The sequence below is a fragment of the Hesperophylax consimilis genome, chromosome 1 (assembly GCF_061612785.1).
Source record: "Hesperophylax consimilis isolate HC1 chromosome 1, BYU_Hcon_1.0, whole genome shotgun sequence".
NCBI classification, from domain to species: Eukaryota; Metazoa; Arthropoda; class Insecta; order Trichoptera; family Limnephilidae; genus Hesperophylax; species Hesperophylax consimilis.
The window spans coordinates 2,172,391-2,197,591 of NC_142836.1; the positions used below are offsets into that span (position 1 = coordinate 2,172,391).

At 32.9% G+C, this 25,201-nt stretch overlaps 1 protein-coding gene across 2 annotated transcripts in view; it reads right to left on the reverse strand.

Annotated features, from left to right (window-relative positions):
• LOC149426105 (cytochrome b5 reductase 4) overlaps positions 1-25,201 on the reverse strand; it is a 281,977-nt gene that overhangs the window by 152,231 nt on the left and 104,545 nt on the right. The window contains exon 1 of one of the 2 annotated variants that reach the window (XM_089637330.1): positions 18,385-18,678. The exons of the other annotated variant lie outside the window; for it this stretch is intronic. Coding sequence (XP_089493456.1) covers positions 18,385-18,541 — 157 coding nt within the window. The 5' untranslated portion in view covers positions 18,542-18,678. Of the gene's footprint in view, positions 1-18,384; positions 18,679-25,201 lie in introns of those variants that run through there. 2 annotated transcript variants of the gene reach the window in all.

Sequence of the window (25,201 nt, forward strand, 5' to 3'; positions counted from 1 at the left end):
TTAAGGCTCTTGTTCACTCCTCTCTCTCCTAAAATACCCTCCACACAGCATCCCCAGAGATGACATGGACTTAATTTTAAAAAAACTAACCCCAAAAGTAACTAAATATTTAGAAAAGAATAAATTAAAACGATTTTCTTTCTTATTTAACATATCTACTGATTTCGGTTGAGGGTCTGTCTGTGGGTGATTGTAATTCCGGCTCAGCGAACTCAGATTTTGTTTCAAATGTAAGTGTCATTTACAAAATTGAAACTGATTGTGTCAAGAATTCAAACAAGAGATACCTACCTATAATATATTTTAATAGGAAAATATTTGAATTAGCTTTTAAATTGGAACTGATGTGTCACGAATAAGTCATAGTTTGATAATAACTTACATAACTGATCACGAAAAAATATCCACGAAAAATATATTTTTGTGAAAGAGTTGCTGTTCTAAATATTTTTTTCCTGAATACCTTTTCTTTAGTGTGATTTATTTTTTGGATTATTGTGATGTGTTGCGCTATTTCCTTATTTAGCCAACGTTTTGAATACCATCACACATCTGCCCTAATGATGGACACTGTAAAACTATCCGAAACGTTAAAACGAAGACTAAAGAAGGGACCAGCGCAATCACTATAATAATAATAATTTGGCCTCTCAGAAGCTGGGCGTACTGTACAGGGCCCGCAGATACTTTAATAGTACACAACTGCTGACCCTGTACAAATCGCAAGTGCGCCCTACTGTCGAATTTGGCAGCCATCTCTGGTCCGGAGCCCCTAAATACCTGAAAAAAACCCTTGACTCTGTGCAAAAACGGGTGGTCCGTTTGATAGATTCCCCAATCTTAACAAACGGACTGCAATCTTTAGAGCACAGGCGTCAGGTAGTTATGCTGTCCTTGTTCTATCGGTATTACAATGGAAGATGCTCTGAGGAACTAGCGTCATTGATCCCTTCGGCACCGGTGCGTAGTCGGGATATACGCCAAACGCGCGCCCAACATTTGTACACGGTTGACATTTGTCACATGAGAACGGGTCGCTTCTACAATTCGTTCTTAAGTTCCACAGCTCGGCTGTGGAACGAATTGCCGGCCTCTGTGTTTCCTCCCTCCTACAACATGGGACTCTTCAAGACCCATGTTCACTCCTTCCTCACCACAAAAAGACCCTCCACACAGCATCCCCAAAGATGACATAGGCCCTGAGGGAAATTTATTTTCTTCAGGGCCTCCTGTTTGGAGTTAATATAAAAATTAAAAAAAACTACTATACTTTTGGTCGTAAAATCTCAAATCATCTTTCTTGATCGCTTTGCAGCAACTCTTTCTGGTGTATTTTTTACATTTATAATTTACAAACTTTGGCTTGACAAAACCTACAATTACAATATCCCATGATTTTTCACAGATTGAAATATAATATCTACAATTTTATATATTATACAATCTTCTCAAGTGGAATTATTGAAGTCAATTTCACTAAATATTTTCTTATTGATTTTAGGATCAATTTTAATGAAATAAGTATGGCCAAATAAATCATAATCCCTAGCCGAGAGATTAATATTTTTACTTAAATATCCAGAAATTAAAATTGCTGAGAGGGGAAATCAAAATACAAAATAAGAAGATTTATTAATCAATGATCAATAATTATTATATATCACTGATCTGATGACTGAACCGGTATCAAAGTGAAAATTGATGAAGTGAATATATATTTATGGTTTCTCAGAAAATCCACTGAGCAGGAATAATGAAAAGATTCATGGGGCGGAATTAATCCTCCCTTATTTCTCGGAAAGTATTTATGACTCAAGCCCGGAAAAGTGGCAGAAGTCCAAACGCTCCAGATTTCCGGAAAGGAACCTACCCACAAAACCTTCCTAGGAGATGAGTTCCGTGGCCTGAAAAAAATACTGTTATCATGGGAATTTTTCTGTGAAAATTCTGTTTTGTATGCACCACAAACATTTTGCGAACGGAATAAAATCGATATGAGGTTATACTGGACGTCTTGCGAAGAATTTCCAGATAAATAGACAAACGCGGAAAGGAATCAATTTTCGCTCTCACGATAAATTAACAGGCCTGATTGATAAAACATCGATTTAAGAATGTTTTTATCGAATTGACTTGATGACTATATGACATGACGATACAAAGAATTTTACTGCAAAATATTTGGATTTATATAAACACGTGTTCTGATATAATGATAATATATTCACAATTTACTAAAATTTTATCAGGAAACCTGTTAATTCATTTGTTAGGCCTGCAACCCAGTTTTTATCCGGAATTAACAATAATTTGAAGATATTCTTTAAAAGAATAAATAGCAATAACCATTTTTCTCCGTGCAGACATAGATGGCCTCCGTAGTTAAATATTTACTTGACTACGAATTCGGAAGTCACCGGTTTAAATTCCGGCATGTACAAGCCAATTTTATTTGATTAATTTCACAATCTATACATTTAAAATAATACTATATTACAGTACAGCACGTTCCAACTAAAAATATAATTCCAACAAACATTATAAACTCATGATGAAAGAGAAAGGGGCCCTTTTGGCCCGGAGCTCTGAATGCCATTATTTCAAAAGTCAAACTGCACGCCGCTTTCGTATGAATTTTCAGGAAATTCGAAATAATATTGGAACACGTGTTCATGCACATGCATTTGTCTGAATAATATATATATATATAATGACGAAATGCGAAAACATTAAGATTTTTGAGATAATGTGATCAGACATCGCGAAAACACATTGGTATTTTACTAACAAAATATTAGGAAACCTATTAATTCATTCGTTAATGGCCTGCAATCCCGTTTTTAACTGAAATACGAATAATTTGAAGAGATTCTTTATAAATCAGCAATAAGTTTAAGTTACCATCCACAAAAACTTGTTGAGACGGCTTTAGCCGTGTTTGGTGACCAGATCTAAATATCCAGGTATGTACTTCCCTATCTTCCTCTACCCCATCTCATTCCTCTTCCTACTACATTCAGCCTCACCACAAATGCAAATAAGAGAGAAAATGATATTAAGGTATGAAAAATTTAACTTAAGGCACTACGTCGTGTAATATTTTAAATTGAGCCGCTATCAATAACAACCCTTACGTAGATGGCGATAAGGTTTAAATTCCCGCTTAGTACCCATCCGCCTGTTTTGATTTATGCAAGAAAAAAACATGGCCAAAAAGTGCCTTTTATTTTATTTTGTGGATGTTCAGGCATAAATATTTAAATGATTTCCGATCATTTTATAAATAATTTAATTTTCCACATTATACAATAAAATCATAACCGAAAATGGGTTCGTAAGTAGGAAATTTAGAACTTTTAAGCAGTTTTCATAGGCCTTTACATTATTTTTTTCTGGGCTCATAAAAAGACTTATCTGAAAAATACTCGATTATTTCAAAGGCCAAGATGTATTCTACTCGCAGTATTTAATTAAAGCATCTGAAACATTTCTAGGCGACCAAATTTTCAAACCAAAAACACATGATTTTGCATTACTACGTATGGCATCGCCTTAAATATTTACATAAAAAGTAAGTTACAGATTTGATATAATAATGTTAGCGAAACAAAAGGTATGATTTAAATTTTAGTATGGAATAAATTAAAATATCAACGGAACTGAATTTATTTTCAAACTTATGTTGCCTTTGGGCAGGGGAATTCATATAATAGTTTTATATAGATGAATAAACAAAGAACAACTCAGGAAATCTCGTGTTACTACTGGTACTCGGAAATACTAAATAAGTATGTTAAATACTAATTTTTTTTTCACAAATGTAGATAAATATAGGTATGCACTTTATTTATTTACCTGACGAAATGATCACAAGAGAGATAAACCTACACCAGTACAATGATCTGAAAGGTTTAGGTAAATACCCACTAGCTAGGCTACAAGGATGCGGGACGTGTTAGTACATTTGTATGTAGTGTGTTTATGTGTATACTAAGGACTAAGGACATCGTTTCCAAGGGTTCTACAAGATTGACTTTTGCTCGTTATCTTCTGATACAAAAACGGACGAGACCCGAAGCCAAAGACTTCCCGGGGAAATTGGACTTTCAAAGGCTTTAGGACACATAAGGGATGCCTTGTTATTTTTGATTGCGAGGAAAATTTACCGGTAACCTTTCGCACACTATCATCTAAGGTAGGCGTAGAATTGTACTCGTTTCCGTACCATTTTGTTCAGGGTAGCTTCTATAATAAAGGGTACGTACAAATAGTCCTGTACATACATACAAAACGAAAGTAGCCACAAATTGGCAAGTCAGTACATAAAATTTACTGCAGGAGAAAAATTTCAGCAATCTTAATTTACTACTACCTAGTTAAAATTATTTTTTTACATTTATAGATATGGAATATTTGATGGCGTCATAAATTAAACACAATTTAGTAAAAAAACTTTCAACAAAAATACAAATCTCGGTTGTGTTTGTTCTGGGTTAACTAAGAAACTCGAATTTGCTTTGAATTTAAGTTTCATTTTAAAATTGGAACTGATTATGTGAAAACTTTGAAAAATTCAGTCAAATGATAAAGGACGTACCGGTATAATATTTTAATAGAAAGTTATTGTAACTATCATTTACACAATGTGAATAGCAAAATTCCTTTATTTTTCTCGGATAGTTTCAGGGAAAGTATAAACCTAGTTTCTTACGGAGATGGTTAAGAGTTAAAAAAAAAACAAACTAAAAGATTTATTTCTCAAATTGAAATGATGGAATAACTACTGGTATCGCTACTGAACAAACTATGTGGGGCGAGGTCTTCAGAAGGCGTCAGAATGCTGTGCTATACACGATGTCATTAAGACGTCGATTAAGAGGTTAAAAAAACTTTTTTTTTCATTTTTTTCGGCGACTAAGGGGTTAAAAAAATCTTCTAACAACTCACAGAAAACCCAAAAACAATTTCAATCTGAAATTTCAATTTATTTATTGTTTTTGTGTTTAATTCGTAGAACTCCATTTAATTTTTTTATAAATTTAATTTAGATTAAATTTGATAATAATATTAATATAATAATAAAAACACATCCTCAAAATTCGCAGAACATCTCTTGGTGAATAATCATACCCCACTTAACAACAAGGGTCCTAAACCATTGCATATAGAAAAAAAGGGCATTAGATTAAATTTACTTGAACAATTAGAAATCAATAAACGAACGAATGACCCAAATTTAACACTAATTAATAAAGTACGGAAAATAATTTACTCACCACTTCTCAGTATTTTCACAAAACCCAAGCAGTATAATGCACCCAAATAATTCATAGCAATAAAGTCATTAGTAAATAATTAAGAACTCATTACCATTTACTGAGGGGAAAACATAGATTGGTTTAACCAACAATAGATCAAGTCATCGGTTTAACCAGTAATAAATCAATGTATGCACCTTCAAAATTTACATTTGAAATAGTATAAATACGTCGTCTCAATGTGGACTAACCACAGTTTGAAAATGGCCTTGTAAGCCGAAACAGCTGTCACAATAATAAAAAACTAAAACACTTGCAGAACTTAATAATAATATTATCAAATTTAATCTAAATTAAATTTATAAAAAAAAAAATAAAAAAATGAAATTTCAATCTTTCAAAAACTCTAATCAATAAAAGTAACACAAAAATTTTACTACAAATGTGATGCAGTTTTACCAGTTCCCCGCTTGTACTACTAGTTTATAGACACCGTATATAGGCGGAAGCGTCTTTAAAATTTTAAAAAAATTACGTATTCTACACTTCCATGGAGCTAATATTCTTTGCATTCACAATAGCTAAAGTCCATTAATTATATAGTCTTACTTATCAATTAATTAGTCAAGAAAACTGATCGGAGAGATATCGGTAATTGCGATACACTTAAATCGATCGTTGATCTCACGCGGTTACGATGCATCGAAATCATCAATTATTGTGATAATTATAATTGAATTCAAAATAAGTTTTCGGCCTGGATATTTCGCTAAGGCACGCGGTCTTGATAGTAAATATCCCCTTAAAATATCTGGTAATATTTGCACCAGCCATGATATCGCTATTTAAACAGTAGCGCAAATACAATCGGCGGGATTTGGAGTGGTGTTTTACAGCAAAGACAAATGTTAGTAGTGAACTCTGCCAGTAACTGTGTTATCGAAAAGTTTGCCGAGAGATGTCAAAAGTTAACCTTCCAAGTTAAATAAACTTAACTGAATTAATAGCTGATAATTTAACGGAATTAAGTAAATATTGAGAAATACTAAAATATATATATAACTACGCTAACGCAAAAACTACTATATTATTTTTAAAAAGAAAGAATGTAGTGAGATTGGAAGCATATACTAATATTACAAATTATTATTCAAAATTATACAAAATATACTAATATTACAAATTATTATTCAAAAGTTTACATTGCGCGGAACAAAAGAAGGAAGATTACCCGCGTTTTAATTCTATCGGACTAGCATTATTTTCTGTTTACGGTAACTGTAATGATTTGTTTTCTTAAAGAAATGAAGTTGAAACAAAGTATCGCTTTTGTTAATTACGCCTATAGTTAGTCTAAAATGTAAATATTTACTAATAGGATATTATTAATGTTAATTAATTAATTATTGAATTAATCTACCTACTTAGTGCAGTTAACACCTGTCAAAATATCTCCCGATCTTTAGTTTAAATTGAAGTCATTTAACGTATAAAAAAAAACTTTAATAGTGAATAATCAAAGTTTAATACATAAAAGAGTGAATTTCAAATAAACAATAATAAAAATTCAAAAACTTTACTCAACAAACCTAACGGTCTTCCGATATCTAATTTGTCAACACCATTGTTTTCAGTTTAAAATAGTGCAAAAACAAAAAAAAACAACAGTAGAAATGAACAAAACAGTGTTTCCCTGATAAATTCAACATAAATAAAATAAAATAACAATTAAAAACTTTATCTAACTACCCTAAAACTGATCAAGAACATTATCTAGTGTCAAATAGTGTTTCATATATTAAATAGATCGCAAAAAGTGATTCTCAAAGCAAAATCCATGTGATCTTAAATTATATTCTGATACATTCAACAACAATATAAAAAAGCGACACTTAAAAAAAAAAAAAAAAATCATAAATCATTCGTTATAATTTAAATAATTATTTATAATTTGTAGTACTACACCATCTATCGACAAATGGACCAAGCGAAACCAGTCACCTACCGAGCAATATCTTTCAAAAACTAGAAGTAAACCAATAGATGTCACTACAGTGTTAATTTAATATATTTTTACTACTGTTATTAAATAAATCAATTACCATTATCAAATAAAATCAAGAAACCTCGCATAAAAGACAAATATACAGAATCCGAATAAATAAATACATTATTACAATAAACGTAAATAATAACAAAAATGGACTGCTATAGTTGCGATAATATTATTAGTCCAAACAAGAGCATAAAATGCAGCATATGCTTAAATGCATTTCATTACACCTGCATAAATAGCACCGCAGAAAAATTTAAAAAAATGTCAAAAACACTCAGAGACAACTGGAAATGCAAAGAATGTAAAACATTGGATCCTAAAACTCAATCACAATCCAATTACACTCCTTCTTCTAGTAAGAACTTTCGGCCTTCCGACTCAACACACACTGAAAACCCAGAAAATATGAATTACATTATAAATTACATCGACAAAAAATTCGATGAAATGAAAACAGTGATTTTAAACAAGATAGAAACGGAATCTGCGGACAATAAAAAATCGCTTCAATTTATAAGCGACCAATACGATACATTAATAAAATCTATTGAAAAAATTCCACAGTTAGAAAAAGAAATATCTGAAATAAAAAATGAACTAGAACAAAAAAACATAGAATTCAATAGTATTTTAGTAAAAACAACAGAAATGGAACAGGCGACACTGGAAGAGTATCTCGAAATATCAGGTATCCAAAATAATGATCCTAAAATGACAAAAAACATAATAAAGGAAATAACTGCTGCGTGCGGAGTTCAAACTGAAGACACAGAAATTTCGAATATAAATCACATCCAAGATCGCCGACCAAACCACCCACCGAAAATAACTTTCAAATTAAATAACAAAAATAAAAGGGATGCCATACTATCATCAAGAAAAGGTCTCACCACGGAGGCAATACACCAGCCCGGAAAACAAAACATTTACATTGGAGAAGTAATGACGCCATATTACAAGCAACTAATGTGGAAATTAAAAAACCATGCAAAAATAATTAACTACAAATTTGTATGGTTTCGAAGAGGCCATCTATTAACCAGGAAGACCCCGGAAGGCAAAATTTTCAATATTAAACATTGTGATGACATTAACAAACTAACATAAACACAACTCCACACGTAAATACACTTCACATCATATACTTTCACAATTAATCACCAACATGGCGGATTACATGGAATATACAGTCTCGGACAACAACACTACTGTGTAAGTACAAACGATTTTAATATATGGACAAACATCACAAAAGAAAAAAATAGAATCAAAATATTACACCAAAACATTAGGTCAATTAATAAAAATTTTGATGAATTTACGATATACCTACAACAGCTTGATAATAATTTTGATATAATTGTGCTGACAGAATGCTGGTTGAACGATAAATATGTACCAAAAACAATAGAAAACTATAACACACACCACACAAAAACACACAAAAATCAAAATGATGGCATAGTCATATACATCAATGATAAAATAAATACAATCGTCAAAGAAATACTCATAATAGACTCCAACTGCATACACATAGCATATGATAAAGAAACGTGTATTCTTGCGATGTACAGATCTCCATCCAAAAATGACATCACACATTTCCTAACTGCACTTAACAATACTTTAAAAGAAATCAACAAAAATAAAAATATCATCATCATTGGAGATCTAAACATAAACATCTTACAAAACGGACACCCACAAAACATAGAATACCTAACACTACTAGCACAGCATGGACTGGAGCCAACGATAAAGATTCCAACACGAGTCACACAAAACACAAAAACTTGTATAGATCATATAATGATCAAAACAAAACTAAAAACCAAAACCGTAGTACTTGAAAGCACTATCACAGATCACTACATGAATATGATAGCAATAGACACCGAAAACACAAAACCCAACCAAGACAAAATATTCACAAAAAAAATAATTAACTACTCAAACTTGAAAGAAAAACTCAAACAAATAGACTGGAGTACAATATACCAAATAGAGAACGTGGAGGAGGCCTGGGATAAATTTCATAACATGTTAGCACAAGAAATAAATAAAAACACTATCATAAAACAAGTAAAACTCACACACAAAGCTAAAAAAATTAAACTATGGATAACACAGGGAATATTAAACTGTATTCGTAAACGAGACAAAATTCACAAACAAATTAAATATACACCCTACGACATGGAACAACTTAACTACTATAAAAGATATAGAAACATCTGCACCAAAATTATTAGAGTGGCTAAGGAATTATATTATGGCGAAAAACTTAAAAAAGAAAAAAATAACCCAAAGGAATTATGGAAAATATTAAAAAAAGTCACATACACACAAAAATACAAACAGAAAAATACTATTGAAAATCTAAATATTAACTCCAAAAAATTAGATGTCAATACAAATACAGAAACTATAGCAAATCATGTGAATAACTTCTTTGCAAATATAGGAAAAGTTTTAGCGAACCGTAAATTGCATAACACAAACACACTAACACAAACAAATAGATCAAATATCAATAAAAAACCGACACAACACAGATTTACAATAAAAACAACCTCGGAAGAGGAAATTAACAAAATAATAAACACATTAAAAAACCGAATTGCTCCTGGATTAGATGAGATAACAACGGATTGCATTAAGATATTAAAAAATGAAATTTTGAAACCTATAACACACTTAATCAACCTTAGTATAACACACTCCTGCTTTCCTAGTACTCTTAAAAAAGGACTAGTTATCCCCATTTATAAATCCGGAGACAAAATGGAAATAACTAACTATAGACCAATCACTCTGTTAAACTCGCTATCAAAGATTTTCGAAAGAGTATTAAAAAACCAAATTATAAAATACCTTGAAGAAAACAAATTAATCTCGGATAACCAATATGGATTTAGAGACAAAATAGGCACAAAAGAAGCTTTAGCATGTACAGTAGATTATATACATAGCAACTTAGATCAAGGGTACAAATGCATAGCGATATATCTAGATTTAGCTAAAGCCTTTGACTCAATCTGCCACAATTCACTTTTTAAAAAATTAGAAAACATGGGTATCAAAGGCAAGGAACTTCAACTATTTAAAAGTTATATGAGTAACAGAACTCAACAAGTCAAAATTAACAACCATACTAGTAAACCACTGCCGATTACATATGGAGTTCCACAAGGAAGCATACTAGGGCCCGTTCTTTTTACTATTTACATAAATGAACTTTGCAGCATGAAAATAGACGGTGAAATAGTTAGCTATGCTGATGACACAGTTTTACTTTTCAAATCTAAGGATTGGAATAATGTATATAACATAGCGAATTTGGGAATCTCGCAAGTGAAAACATGGCTAGACTCAAACATACTTACACTTAACATATCAAAGACAAAATTCACAACATACAGTATAAATAGCACGGGACAGCCAAAAAACAATACAAACACCATAAATATACACGAATGTTTAAACACCAACATCTGCGATTGCCCTCCTCTAGAAAAAACAGAACAAATAAAGTATCTAGGAATCGTAATTGACCATAACCTTAGATGGATACCTCACATCAAACATATCACAAATAAACTTCTCAAAACAATCCACATTTTCCTTAACATAAGAAACATATATAAAATAAAACAATTGAAAACAATATATTTTGCACTCTGCCAATCAATAATAGAATATGGAATTATTGCTTGGGGAGGAGCAACAAACTCGGCTATCAATTACATAGAAACCGCACAGAAAACGATCTTAAAGGTAATACTAAAAAAACATAGACTGACCGATACAGACCAAATATTCAACAGCTGTGACGTACTAGATATACGCCAATTATACGTTAAAACACTACTAAACTACATTTTTAACAAAAAAAAAAAAATTCAACATACACAAAATAACACTAACAGACCAGTTAGACAAGCGTACAAAGAAAACATTAAAACTCCAACAGTAAATTCAACATTTGGACAAAGACACTACCAATACCATGCTATAAAAGCTTTCAACAGTCTAAAAATTGAAATTAAAATTGAGGAAAATAAAAATAAATTCACACACAAAATTACAAAATGGATTAAACAACAAAAAAGACAATATTACCAAAATGTCATAGCATAAAATAAAAATAAAACCTACACGTAACACACAAAACCAACATAAACACACATCACTCACAAACACACAAGATTATTTTCATTGTATTATTTTTTTTAATTTTAAATGTATTATTATGTATTTTTATTTTTAATTTTAAATTTATTATTTTCTTTTCAAATTTACTATCTTCTCTTTAAATGTAATATGTAGATAAGATTTTCATATTATAAAATGAAGGCCTCAGCACGGGCAAGCCACCCAGTGAGGCCTACATTACTGGAAAACATAAATTGTAACAAAATAATGTACCAAATAAAAAAAAAATAAAAAATTACATTTTATTTATTAATTTAGTAACGTCCTTTTAGGGGCTTTTACTTATATATATATAATCAAATACGAATATACAGTTAGATCTCATGATCTCACGCGGATCGACTTATATGTCTATATAAATGTTAATATGTAATTTATATATATATATATATATATATATAAAAAAAAACATAAGGTCGCGCATTGTACATTGTCGCTTATTTCGTAAGCTCCCGGTTTCTAAGATTTATAACAGTGAAATAGTGTGCAAATCGAAGAGATTTTGTTGTTGAGGTGCAGTATTCATCTTGGGCTATCGCCCGGCGTGTTTTTTTCCCGGTATTCCATCGGGAAATGCACAAAAAGTGAAATATATAAAAAATTTGACATTTAATGTACCTATGATATTATGAACTGAAAAACTAAATATTAAGAAGTTTTAGTAAATTCGTACCAAAGTTAATTAACTAAATTTTAATGTGAATTTTAAGTAATTAAATCAGTGTTTTATTTGTGAATTAAAAACAGTTAAATTTTACCAATAAAAAAATATCTAATGCATACAAATACCATCTACTAGCTACCGCTACTCGTCAATAGATGGCAATAAGTGTAATACATTCTAAAACAGAATACTTTCTATAGCTACTAGTCAACAGATGGCAATTAAGTGCATAAATTAAAAAAAAAGGAATATTAAAATTATTTAAATAAAATGAACCATTATTAAAAAATTTTGAGTGAATTTTTAAAAAAAATTATAATAATAATTTTTTTCTATATAAATGCATCCGTCAAAAAAACGTCCGCTGGACACAACGATGTTTCCTAATACTGAGGAACATGGAGGAAAGTGTGTACAAATTGAGGATGTAGAAGAGGAAATATTATCCGATACGTCATCCCATTGCTCGGACAACAATGAAACAAAGTTTCCAAGCGCCTCTGGAGTGGATGTGCTCAACGAAGCCCAAGCTCATCTGACAGCTCTTCAGGAAGTTTTAGCAGAAAAACAGTCGAAGGTATCGAAAGAACAGCAGTTGAAGATCTCCAGGAATGTCTCCGAAGTTTTCAGAACAATTTCCCAGCTTTTGTTGGAGCGCGAGACGATGCGTGCTGATTTAGCCACAGTGACTGCCCAACTGAAAATGGCGGAAATCAAAATTCGCCATGAAAAAGAAGAAAAAACGCACTTGGAACAGAAAATTACCCAGCTGGAGTCTGACCTCGGACCTGTCATGCGAAGAGTGGCTATAGCAACGGAGGCCAGCCTTTCTTTTGCTGACATTGTCCGAAAGCAGTCAAATGTTGCCCACCAACCCCCGCCAATCACACAATCTGGACAGCACGTTGGAGCACCAAGGCCCGCAATCTGCATCTTCCCAAAAGACGCAGATGCCACCAAAGATAGCGAAGAAACAAAACAAATAATCCAGAACTTAATTCGGCCATATGAATTAGGAGTACGAATTACAGGGATTAGAAAGATTCGGAATAAAGGTGTCCTGCTTAATACAGAAACATTAGCTGAACAGGATAAATTGCTAAAAGCACCGTGTTTTGATAATTCGGGTTCCCTTAAAGCACGACTTCCCACAAAACGACTCCCGAGAGTAATATTCTTTAATGTCCCACGGGAATTGACGGACGACGAATTCTTGAGGATCGCCCTGACGGGTGTTCCTAATGTACAAGACATCGAGGGATCTTTATTGACCTGCAAGCTAAGTCACCTGGCCGGCGCTCGCACTGGAACTACTTGCCATCGAGTTTACGAGATGCCCGCAACATTAAGGAAAATGCTGGTGGAACAAGAGAAAGTCTTCGTAAACTGGACTGTGTGCCGCGTCAGGGATTTTATTGGACTTACTGTCTGTACTAAGTGCCACATGATAGGGCACTCTTACAAATATTGTAAAGATACGAAATCTACATGTGGTCACTGTGCTCAACAAAACCACACCCGTGAGTCTTGCCCAAATGCCACCGTAAAACCAGTTTGCGCGACATGCACTAAATTTGGTAGACCTGCTGATCACTCAACTGGTGACAGGGATAACTGCCCGGCGTACATAGCGGCCCTCAGGAAAGACCTTGCTACAATAAACTATGGGGTGTAATATACATGAACGAATCGAAAATGAAATGCAAAATATTATTGACATAGACACACTAAATTTTCTCGACGCCTCAAAAGTATACACGCATTTTAAAGGCAATTACTGCTTGAAAATACTAAATCAAAATATCAGAAGTGTTACCAAAAATATTGACAGTTTATTAGTTGCCTTAGAACAAATAAAAATAAATTTTGACGTCATCATCCTTACCGAATGCTGGATTAATGACGACTTCATTGCGCCCAACATACAAGGCTACGATGTTTTCTTATCAAAAAACCACAAAAACCGTAGTGATGGAGTGATTGTTTACACAAAATATTCTGTTTTTGGTTCAATAATTCCCACTACTATACTAGAAGCAAACAGTGTGTGCATACAATGTCTTGATTCTGTTGTCATTATTGCTATCTATCGGTCTCCTTCATATAACAACATATCGAAATTCCTTATCTCACTGAACGAAAACCTTCAAAAGCATAAAAAATTCACTAACTGCATCATAGCTGGAGACCTGAACATTAATATAATTGGAGACAGGCACCACCAAGCTGATGACTATGAATGTCTTCTTGCAGGCTACGGTCTTCGTTCTGCTATCAACTTACCTACCAGAGTCACGCCTATATCGCAAACATGTATAGACCATATTTATGTCAGGACAAAATTGAATGTCTCTGCAACTATAATAAATATGACAGTAACTGACCACTTTGCTACAATGATAGCCTTTTCAAAGAAAAATAACGACAAAAACGACAATCAAAAAAATAAAACACAACTGAAATACACAGATTATGACTCTATTAGATCATCTCTTGATTCCATAACCTGGGCAAATATTTTGAATGAAACAGATGTTAATGCAGCAATGAAGATTTTCATCGAACATATAAATATGAATGTGATAAAATACACAACCTTCCGAACGCTGGTTCACAAAAATAAAAAAATTAAGCCTTGGATCAACGACAACTTGGTGAAATGTCTACATAAGCGCGATAAGCTACATAAACAGGCCTCAAACTCGCCGAATAACATAAGGCTCCAAAATTACTACAAAAAATATAGGAATATCTGCCGATCGATAGTAAAACGAACTAAAGAAGAATATTATAGAAAAAAAATTGAAGAAAACAAAGAAGACCCGAAGATATTATGGAACGCAGTAAAAGAAATTAACAACATAAATAAAAAACCAGCAGAACAAATCAAACAAATAGAAGTTAATGATACAATAATAAATGACCAGACTTATATTGCGAACACATTAAACAATTACTTTGCAGACATTGGTCAAACATTAGCCCGAAAACTATTGAATAAAATGAACACTGATGAACATACACTTGCTGACAAATACAACACGAATTCCCAAGATACCAATACATTTAGAATTAAAACTTTCCAAACCAAAGACATAATACATCACATAAACAAACTGAGAAACGATTGTGCGACTGGACTCGACAAACTTGACACCAAACTTATAAAAGAAATAAAATATCAAATTGCTCTTCCCTTCACACACATCTGTAATCTCAGTATCACTAGTGGTATATTCCCCAGCCATTTTAAAAGTGCAAACATAGTGCCAATTTATAAATCTGGAGACAAAAATAATCCCACAAACTACAGGCCAATCTCTCTTTTAAATGTGCTCACTAAAGTACTCGAGAATCTAGTAAAAATCCAATTTGTAAACTACTTAGACACACATAAAATCTTATCAGAAAACCAGTATGGTTTTCGAAAAAATATGGGACCACAAGATGCAATATTAAAAGTAACCGAGACCATTCTAAAAAATGTTGATCAAAAAAAAAGTTGCATTGCGGTATTTCTGGATCTGAGCAAAGCTTTTGATACAGTGTCCCACAAAATCCTCCTTAAAAAACTGGAAAACATAGGTATTAAAAATTCAGCTTACAACTGGTTCAAATCATATATAACTGACCGCAGCCACTCACTAAAAGTAGACAATATAACAAGCCCAAATAGATACATAACTTACGGAGTCCCCCAAGGAAGTACATTAGGACCCATCCTGTTCTTACTATATATTAATTCCTTATGTCAGCTTGACATAAGTGGAGATGTTATTTGCTTTGCGGATGACACTGTTCTTGTTTTTACTTCGGATTCTTGGACAAGTGTATATAAAAATGCAACTGAAGGAATAAATAAGATTAAATATTGGTTAGACAATAATCTGCTGACACTAAATATAGATAAAACAAAGTACATGACATTTAGCATAGATCCCAGACGACAACCAAGACTCGATGAAAACTTAACCATTCATGACTGCACATCTAAAAATAACTGCCTATGCAACCCATTAACACGAACTCAGGTAATTAAATACCTAGGCATTTACATTGACAACTATTTTAGATGGACAGAACAAATAAATAAAACAGCGGGTAAAGTTAGAAAACTGATATATTTCTTTAAGAACATACGAAACATAATGCAAACGAAGACTCTAAAAACAATATATTACGCACTAGCCCAATCAATTATCACTCACGGTATGATTGGTTGGGGTGGTGCTGCTAAAACTAATATGGACCCTCTTGTCAAAGCGCAAAAAGCCTTAATTAAAGTTATCACAAAAAAACCTTACAGATTCTCGACAATACAGTTATTTAAGGACTTCACCGTACTAAACATACAGCAACTATACATAAAAATTATAACTCTATATTACCAAAAAGACAAACTTAACCATCATACTATACAACACAATTACGAAACAAGAAACAGACATCAACACATGACCCCGAAGATAAATACCACCTATGGACAAAGACATTTTCATAATCTGGCCCCAAAAATTTTCAACTTAATGGAAAAAGATATTAAAGACCTGGCGACAAGTGTAAATATAAGACACAAAATCCACACATGGATAGTCAACAAAGGCATTGTATACTGCGGACAGATAACATCTACAATACCATAAACTATAGCACACTCCACGCCTGAATTTTTCTCTTTTGTTCTCATTCATTTATTTGTATCTGCATTATTTATTATGTTTTATTTTTAATTTTCATCTATCCAATTATTTATCTTTTCTGTATATCTTTTTTTATATCTGTGATTCTATATTAATTAGCATTATACAAAATTAGATCAAACTCCCGCCACCTCGGAACAGGCTCAGCCTAGTGAGGTGGATTATACCAAAAAAATGTAATGTAATGGTTAATAAATAATTAAAAAAAAAAAAAAAAAAATATAAACTACCTCAGTAAGAAACTTTCGTATTTGTTAAGTGATAAATAAAAGATATCCACTGACTCGGTATATATATGGTAGTTAGTCCAAGAATTTCTGCACTGAAATAAACCCCGACTTTTATTATTACGTAGTGGAATCCGAAAGCTTATCAATACAAGCAATTCTGGACAATCAAATGCATAAATTAGAATTTTATATAGAAATGCCAAGTCAGTGAAAATCCTTCAGTCAGACAATTTAAGAATATTCATTTCGTTTAAAATAGTGTTGTAGTTCAAGTATCTGGAATATTAATTTTAAAGCGTAGAAAGCGTAAGAATGTATTTTATATTCTTTCAATAGCTTTTACATGAATAATGAGGATATTTTGATATTGTTATTAATTTAACCATTTGACGTTTGCACAGATAGAGCTAAAACACAACTAATAAATATTATTAATTAAATAAATTGTAATTAATATTATTTTAATTTATTAATATTTTAACAATGATTATTATGTATTTGCGTACGCCGGGATTTCAATCCGCGACCTCTGGATTTGTAGTCAAGAAACATAACCACTCAACCACGGAGGCTTTCAAAGCTAAATAAATATATCAAAGAGAAATTTCTAGACAAATTAATAAATATTTTCATAATAAGATAATAGTATTAGTAAATAATATATATATTATATCCGTAGATATTCAGTATAGAAATATAATACATGAAGAAATGGGTTGCATTCTTATTCCAGTCCAGCTCGAAAAATATTCCCGAGAAAATAGGCCAACACTCGTAAATATTTGATGGTTCATAAAATATGGATTGAATGCGGAAGAATCAATTTACTGCAGCTCATATCATAACTTTTTCTCAAGACAATTTCTCAGACTAGAAAAGAATATATCATATCATTTAGCCAAAACTGGAATACAAAAAAATGTGAACTCTCCTTCACATTTTTTAGACAAAAAAAAACGTAAGGTGAGCCATTTTTAAAACTTTTCTGTGTTGATTTAAAATTTCATTATTACAAAAAAAATTGTTTATTAATTGTTTTAATAATAAAATTTGAAAGAGTATTTCATCTCCTTTCAAAAACAGTTTTTAGTTTTCAGAAATATCCCATTTATTTGGATTTTAATGCGACTTTCTGACACCAGCTTTAAGAAACATAACGGTCAAAATGAAAGAGACCTGATGGTTTAAACTTTTTTGTTTAATTTTTAACATGTTTAGAATAAAAATAGAATAAATTATTTTAAAAAATGTAATTTACCATCTCCATACTCTGGCGCTTCCGACACCCTGATTGTGGGTGGCTTGGGCGGCTTGGGCGGCTTGACAGGCTTGGCGGGCGAGGGCAGCGGGGTGGCGGTGCGGCTACCCGCAGAACCCGCCTTGCGCGAGCGGCACGGCCAGCAGCACACGGACATAACGGAGACGGAGCGACGAGGCAGCCGCTCATCTAGCGCTCATCTGCCGCTCAACGAGCCCTCAACTGGCCAGCGGAACTTGTACCATCAAATTACTGACACTGCTGTCGGACGGCACTGTTCACTGAGATATCGCACACTTATTCACACACTCGGTTTCAAGATACTGATGATGGTATAATCTTAAAATAATAATACTTTTGTGAAAACTTAATAGAAAATGAAAGCAATAACTACAGTATTAAGGGCCTTTGACGACCTTCGTGGTCAAGGGGTAAGGCTCTCGACTTAGCCGAAGGTCGCGGGTTCAAATCCCGGCATGCGCAAGTAAATTTTATTTGAATAATTTGTGTTATTTTATAGTATATTCATTTAAAATAATATACCTAAATAGTAGAAAACAATGTCGCTATCGAAGTCTGTCTGTTTGTGAGCTTTGTTCTTCTTAACTACGCAACGGATTTTGATAGGGTTTTCACTATCATTTAAAGAATTTCTTCCGAAAGGTATATATATATATATTTAAATATGTTATACATACATATGTAAAGTAGATAAAGGTCTATGTTTTGTTTGTAAGAAAGTCGTAAAAAAATATTTTCAGGCGCTTACATTGCTAAACCTTATGAGATATATCAAAATAATGTACTACGGAACAGTATATCTTAAAAAGGCCACGCAACCTTAAAAAATATCCCAAACCATTTATAAGTCACCGAGCAACGTCAAGTATACGTCAGCCAGTATATTACACTATAGTATAGTTTACTTGCGGCATTTTCAGAGTGGAAGATACTCTCAGTATCGCCCTAGTGTATGATCTGGAAAATGGCTTCAGCCGCGTTTGGTGACCAGATCTGAATATCCAGGTACTCCCCCCACCTTTCTCTTCCCCATCTTCTTTCCCTCCCCTCTATCTTCAGCTTCAAAACATACCCCAATTGGGGATGCCATAGTCTCACTGGCTCCAGATGGTTGGTAGCAGTTGGGACTCTAACCCAAATTGAATTACGGTCGGCTTGCACATGACACAATAATCACTTCAAAGGAGCTTACACGGAAGAAAACGATCGTGTTAAAAAATTGAAAGCATGCCAATTTCCAGATTATAGTCATTCAGAACATATGATGAACATGTGTTCTTTCCTAATAAATATCGAGACGGAATGCGAAGATATCAGTATTTGTGTGAACACGTATTTCGCCGTCCTCATAAAACATTCGCTTATAGCTGAACTCTGTCAATTTCTTCGTTAAAGTCCTGCAGTCCCATTTTCAATAGGAAAAAGAATAATTTGAACAGATTTTAAGAAATTAACGATATTATATATCAGTAAGTTTTCTCCTTATAATATTATATTGTAAAATTTAATTACAATATAATATGGTTAATTCTGAATTTGAAATATGAGATCGACAAAAATGTCGTAAAATAATTAGGTCTCAATGGCCGAGAGGTTAGAGGCGTTGTCCCGGTCAGACAGAGATCTTGGGTTCGGTTCCCAGTTGAGACTGCTATTTTTTATTATTTTCTGTGTCTTGTACTATCGAATGTTTCTTTTAGATTTATTAGTATTATCTTCTTCTTCAATATAATAACTTTGAATGTGCTTAAAACCGTAAGTGGTTCGTATTTCACCTTTAATCACCTCTGGGCACAATAAAATAAGTTTTTTCCAAAAAACACTAACGATATTCACCGACAATATTAAAACAAATGACTAAATCCAACATAATTTCTTCTGGGCATGCTAAAAAGAGAGGAGTATGCCGCTAACTACTTTTTTAGACTGCTGCGAGGCTGTATAAAGAATTGAATAGTGTTGGAATGCGTAGACCTCTATGTTCCTGATGACTATCTAAGAGTCAGCATAGATTTTCCTACCTGATCTCCCTATCTGCAGGACTAACCTGCCAATGTTTCTCCAAGCGGTGAACAGTACGTCAACTCTTGTACAAAATTTCAGTAACATATGAGTATTTTGCGTCAGTAAGGAGGGATTCAAAAGGAAAATTCTATTGATTCTTGGAAGAGTCTCGCCTCATTGACCGGATTTCTATCTCTGCCTGCATTTTTTTTCCTTTTAAATTTGGTAATTTTTTGATATCTTGTATTTTTATATCTTACATAGTATTTTTATATGTATTAAACTTTAACTTAAATTCGTTTGTTAAGTACGATGAATTTAAAATTAAACAATATATATTATTACGATTGAAATTTTGATGGACTATTCCCAAGATACAGCTAATATTATGTGGAAAACACTTTATTTTTAGTGGCCGCTATCCATTGATGTATTATACTATGCCGCTGTCTTTATGTATGATGGCATGATTCTTTCCGAACTAAATGTTATGATTTAATTTTACAATTTAAGGTTCTACTCATTACGTTATTCCAAAAAAATATTCTCCATAAACTTAAAGATAGGTCAATAGATGTCGCACATTAAAATAAAATAAAATAAATTGATATATTTATCCAACACTCTACCTAAATTGCATTAAGTTCGGGAAAATTCTTGCAATCGTACATAGCGGATAAAAACATGTCAAAGTATGATGCAGTTAAATATGACCAAAATCATTGCGGAGATTCTTGATTTAATTCCAAGATGCGACCGAATCTTTTTACTGATTTTCTGTTTCAAATTTTCTTTTGGGTATCGTTAATAAAGAATGAGTAAAAATGTATATTTTTATAACTTTAAATGTTATTCTTGGTGGTATCGCAGAGAATATAATGAAAACAATTTTAAACAGGTATAGTGGAGTAAAGTTTAAAATTAATTTGATTCTACTCCTTACAATAGGAAAAATCAAGCGCTCCACCGCAAAATAGTATAAAATACTGGATATTTATTTATTTTATTGTAACTACCGTATATATTGGATCGGATGAAAAGTTTGGGCGGGGAATAAAAGTCGCCCCGCTCAATGATTCCCTCGTAGTATATTTATTGTACCCCCTACTCAGTGCTATCAGGAAAGCCATAATTCAGGTTGAAATACAACATACCCTTTAACATGTGAGATGGGAGAGAAACTATGTTACAGTCCGCCAGAACTAATCTCAAATATTTTGTAGCCATGTAGGTACATAAAAGATAAATCAAACCATATTTCTTTGTTCGAACCACCATATTTTTAAATGGTTCCATGATCATTCAACACGATGACAATTTATCCAATACACCTTTAAAACGTCATTAAGTTGACACAAGGCTAATAACGGGGGTTCGCCCGAGGTTCACATTAATTCCAACGAATTCGTAAATATAATATATTTATATAAACATCTGTGAATTTAGTAATACGTTCATCAGAAATAATTAAAATGTGAGCTTCGAGCAAACCTTCGTTATTAGAGGCTTATGTCGCCTTAAAAGCGACAAAAAACTAACATATAAACCTAACCTGCGGGTAACGTATTAAACCTAGTTTTTGTTTCATCACCCTTCATGACTTTATATCACTTTTTAAATGTGTGTTGAATTGTCATTTTGATGATTTATTATACCAAAACCGAACAGTTTCGGAGCAACCGTTCCTTCTTCAGAGTAAAATATATACAAACATAACATAAATGTAAATATATAACCACAAAGTTACAGCTACAGTCAAAAGTACATACAAGATATTGATTATTAGCTCTTATTTGGTAGATACTCGTATAATAAGCAATAGTCAAATTGTTAGTTTCATTTCATCAATTTCAGAAGGTATGGTTTTTGGTTAAGTGAGAGACGAGTCGAGCGTTTTGTCTGCCAATACAAAATTAATCAAGTTCGGAGACCGCTGCCCCGGAAACCATTTATTGGATAACCAACACCTCTGCCATAGGTCCCCCAGAGGTTCACTACGTTTTGGTGATTTAGTAAGGGTGCCCGGGTTCATCGGGTGAAGTGTGTTGAGGATGCGCCTTCCCCCAGGTGTGTGACGTGCCAAATCTGGAGAAGCTGGTTTGGAGAAACCATTTGACCTCACCAACCGGTTTCTCGACTCATCATCTTGCGCCGCAGCGGGGGAGATAAATGTATAAGTAACTCCTGGATATATTGATCCCTAGATTCCCTACCCACCCCTCATACCTTCTTCCAAAAACTTCAGACAAAATATTATTAATATTGTGTGAATCACAATGATTGTTAACTTAATCATTCTTCGGGAGCGAGTAATTTAAAGTAATTCATAAAGTAATTTAAAGTAATAAAGTTTGGCAGATCTCAATGCTTGAGAGAAATTACCCGCGACTCGACAGTAATTATGTTCTATTCGATGAGATAAAATTATTGAAAGGAGAAAATCAATATAATATTTAATACTTGTAGAATCAACAAACTGAACTTGAACTTGATATTGGTTTAACATTACAAAACAAATGTATTTCTGACATCAAATGTAAATTGAAAATGTTATAGGTATATTCATAATTTAATTTTGACTGTTATATAAATAAATGTCATTGTCTTTTCATTAAGTAAAAAATTTTGCATTCGAAAATTTTTCGGAAATTGTTAAAATTCAAATAAATAATCGGAATTTAGGAAAAAAGTTGAACATTGAAATAAAAGAATTTCCACTTTACATTTTATTCAAAAGAAAGAATTTTCTGTGTTCATCGGATACAAATTAATGATTTTGAATTTTATTTTGAAATACGAAGAATCTAAAGAAATTAAAGAATTCGCATGGAATATGTAAATAATGTAGGCAATGAATTCAACATTTTAAAAAGCATTCCTCAAAAGGTGGGTGTGTTATTTATCACTAGAGATCTAAAGTTATCGTGAGTGCGAACTAATTCATTCATCGGCGAATTTATTAATGCTAATGGGGAATTTCGTTATAACGAGTATATTTTTGCTGGCACGGAATACTTCCACAATCTACTATAATTTACTCTAAAATCGTAATACCTTCTAAATTGCTCTACCATTCAGGAACGGAAAACTTACGGGACACGTTTTCACAAAACGTTTTGCTAACTTTCAGATACACTTCAGCGTTTCTGTCCAGAATCACTAACTAAACTTTTTTATGTGAATACCACACGATAGTCCCAACTGCTCCCAATCGTGTAGAGCCACTGAGAAGGGGAAGAAGATGGGGAAGAGGAAGGTAGGGAAGTACTAGGCTATTCAGATATGGTCACCAAACACGGCTAAGGTCGTTTCACTGCCATTTGGCGATTTAGCAGGGGTGCCCGGTTTCATCAGGTGAGGTATGTTCAGGATGCGCCTCCCCACCAGATCGGGAGAGGCTGGTTTTGAGGAGACCCTCCAGCTGGTATTTCGACCCATCGCCTTACACCGCCGTAGGTGGGATGTATTCATATGTCTGTCACTACTGGACACATTGATCCCTAGATTCTTATCCAACCTTCATACCTATTACCTTTCCAGATCTTTCTCTCCTTATTTTTCTCAAAAAAATATCCTCCACACAGCATCCTAAAAGATGACATAGGCCCTGAGGGAAATTATTTTATTCAGGGCCTCATGTGTAATGTAGGAATAAATTGTGAAATAATACAAATTCATCAAATAAATTTACTTGCGCACGCCGGGATTTGGACCAGCGACCTTCAGATTGCTAGTCGATAGTCCTACCCTTCTACTACGGAGGCCGACGATTTAGCGTCATTTTAAATTTATCTATAAAGCTTTGACGTATTCACCAAACTGTCAAAAACCATGATACCGTATTGCTTGTTCTATTTTTTAACAAAAAAAACATTTTTGAAAAAGAGTATTAAAATTTGGGAGAATTTATAAGGGCGGAACGTAACGTACGCCCCGGTAAGAGGTTTATTTATTTACAGAAAAAGATCCAATCAAAATGGCTGTTGATATATTTTGGGGTTCTGTGCAATTATTTAACTTTCCATCCCAATTTACGAGCGTGGTCACGTGTTGCACGCGATATCCCATATTCAACAAAACAATGGACATAGGGATATACTAGCAGAGTGGCCACCGACCGCATAGAACTTACTACCCTGGCCCTATTCCCCAATGGAAATAATTGTTTTAGGTTAATTAAAGTGTGGTAGAGGCTGGCGAATTGCCACATTCAATAATTTTATAACAAATGAACCATTTATCATTCCACAATTGAATATTCGCACGGAAGTTAAATTTCTGGACAAGCGCGCAATTTTCAATTAAGCTTTTTCGACAAACCATTTTAATTAAAACAAAGCTTTATTTCAAGGAATATATTAAAAAGCTCACATAATGTTTAAGTGAAATTTCAAGTACCTATTCTTCGAAAATTATCAAATTAATATATGTACAGCTTAATAAATTAGCAATACTATTTTTTCCGTGCAGGTTCGTAAAAATTAATTACATTGTGGCTTGCTATATTTAGAACAAAAGGTATTAAAAAAATATCCACAAAATCTATTCAAATTGTTGATCAGTATGAGAGGAATAATTATAAAACAGATATCATTTATTTTTATTATGTCGTAAGCTAAAGTATTAACAAGGCTAAAAGACATCTTTCGAAAAACTTTGCGAGTTGTAGTTAGTTATAATTATTCAATTTACAGTTTTGTGCTTAACGCTTTGTTGGTTGAAGTCACATTCGACAAAGAAAAATTTATCCGCGACATTGAAGAAAACTGTCAATTTTCTGAGAAAAACGATT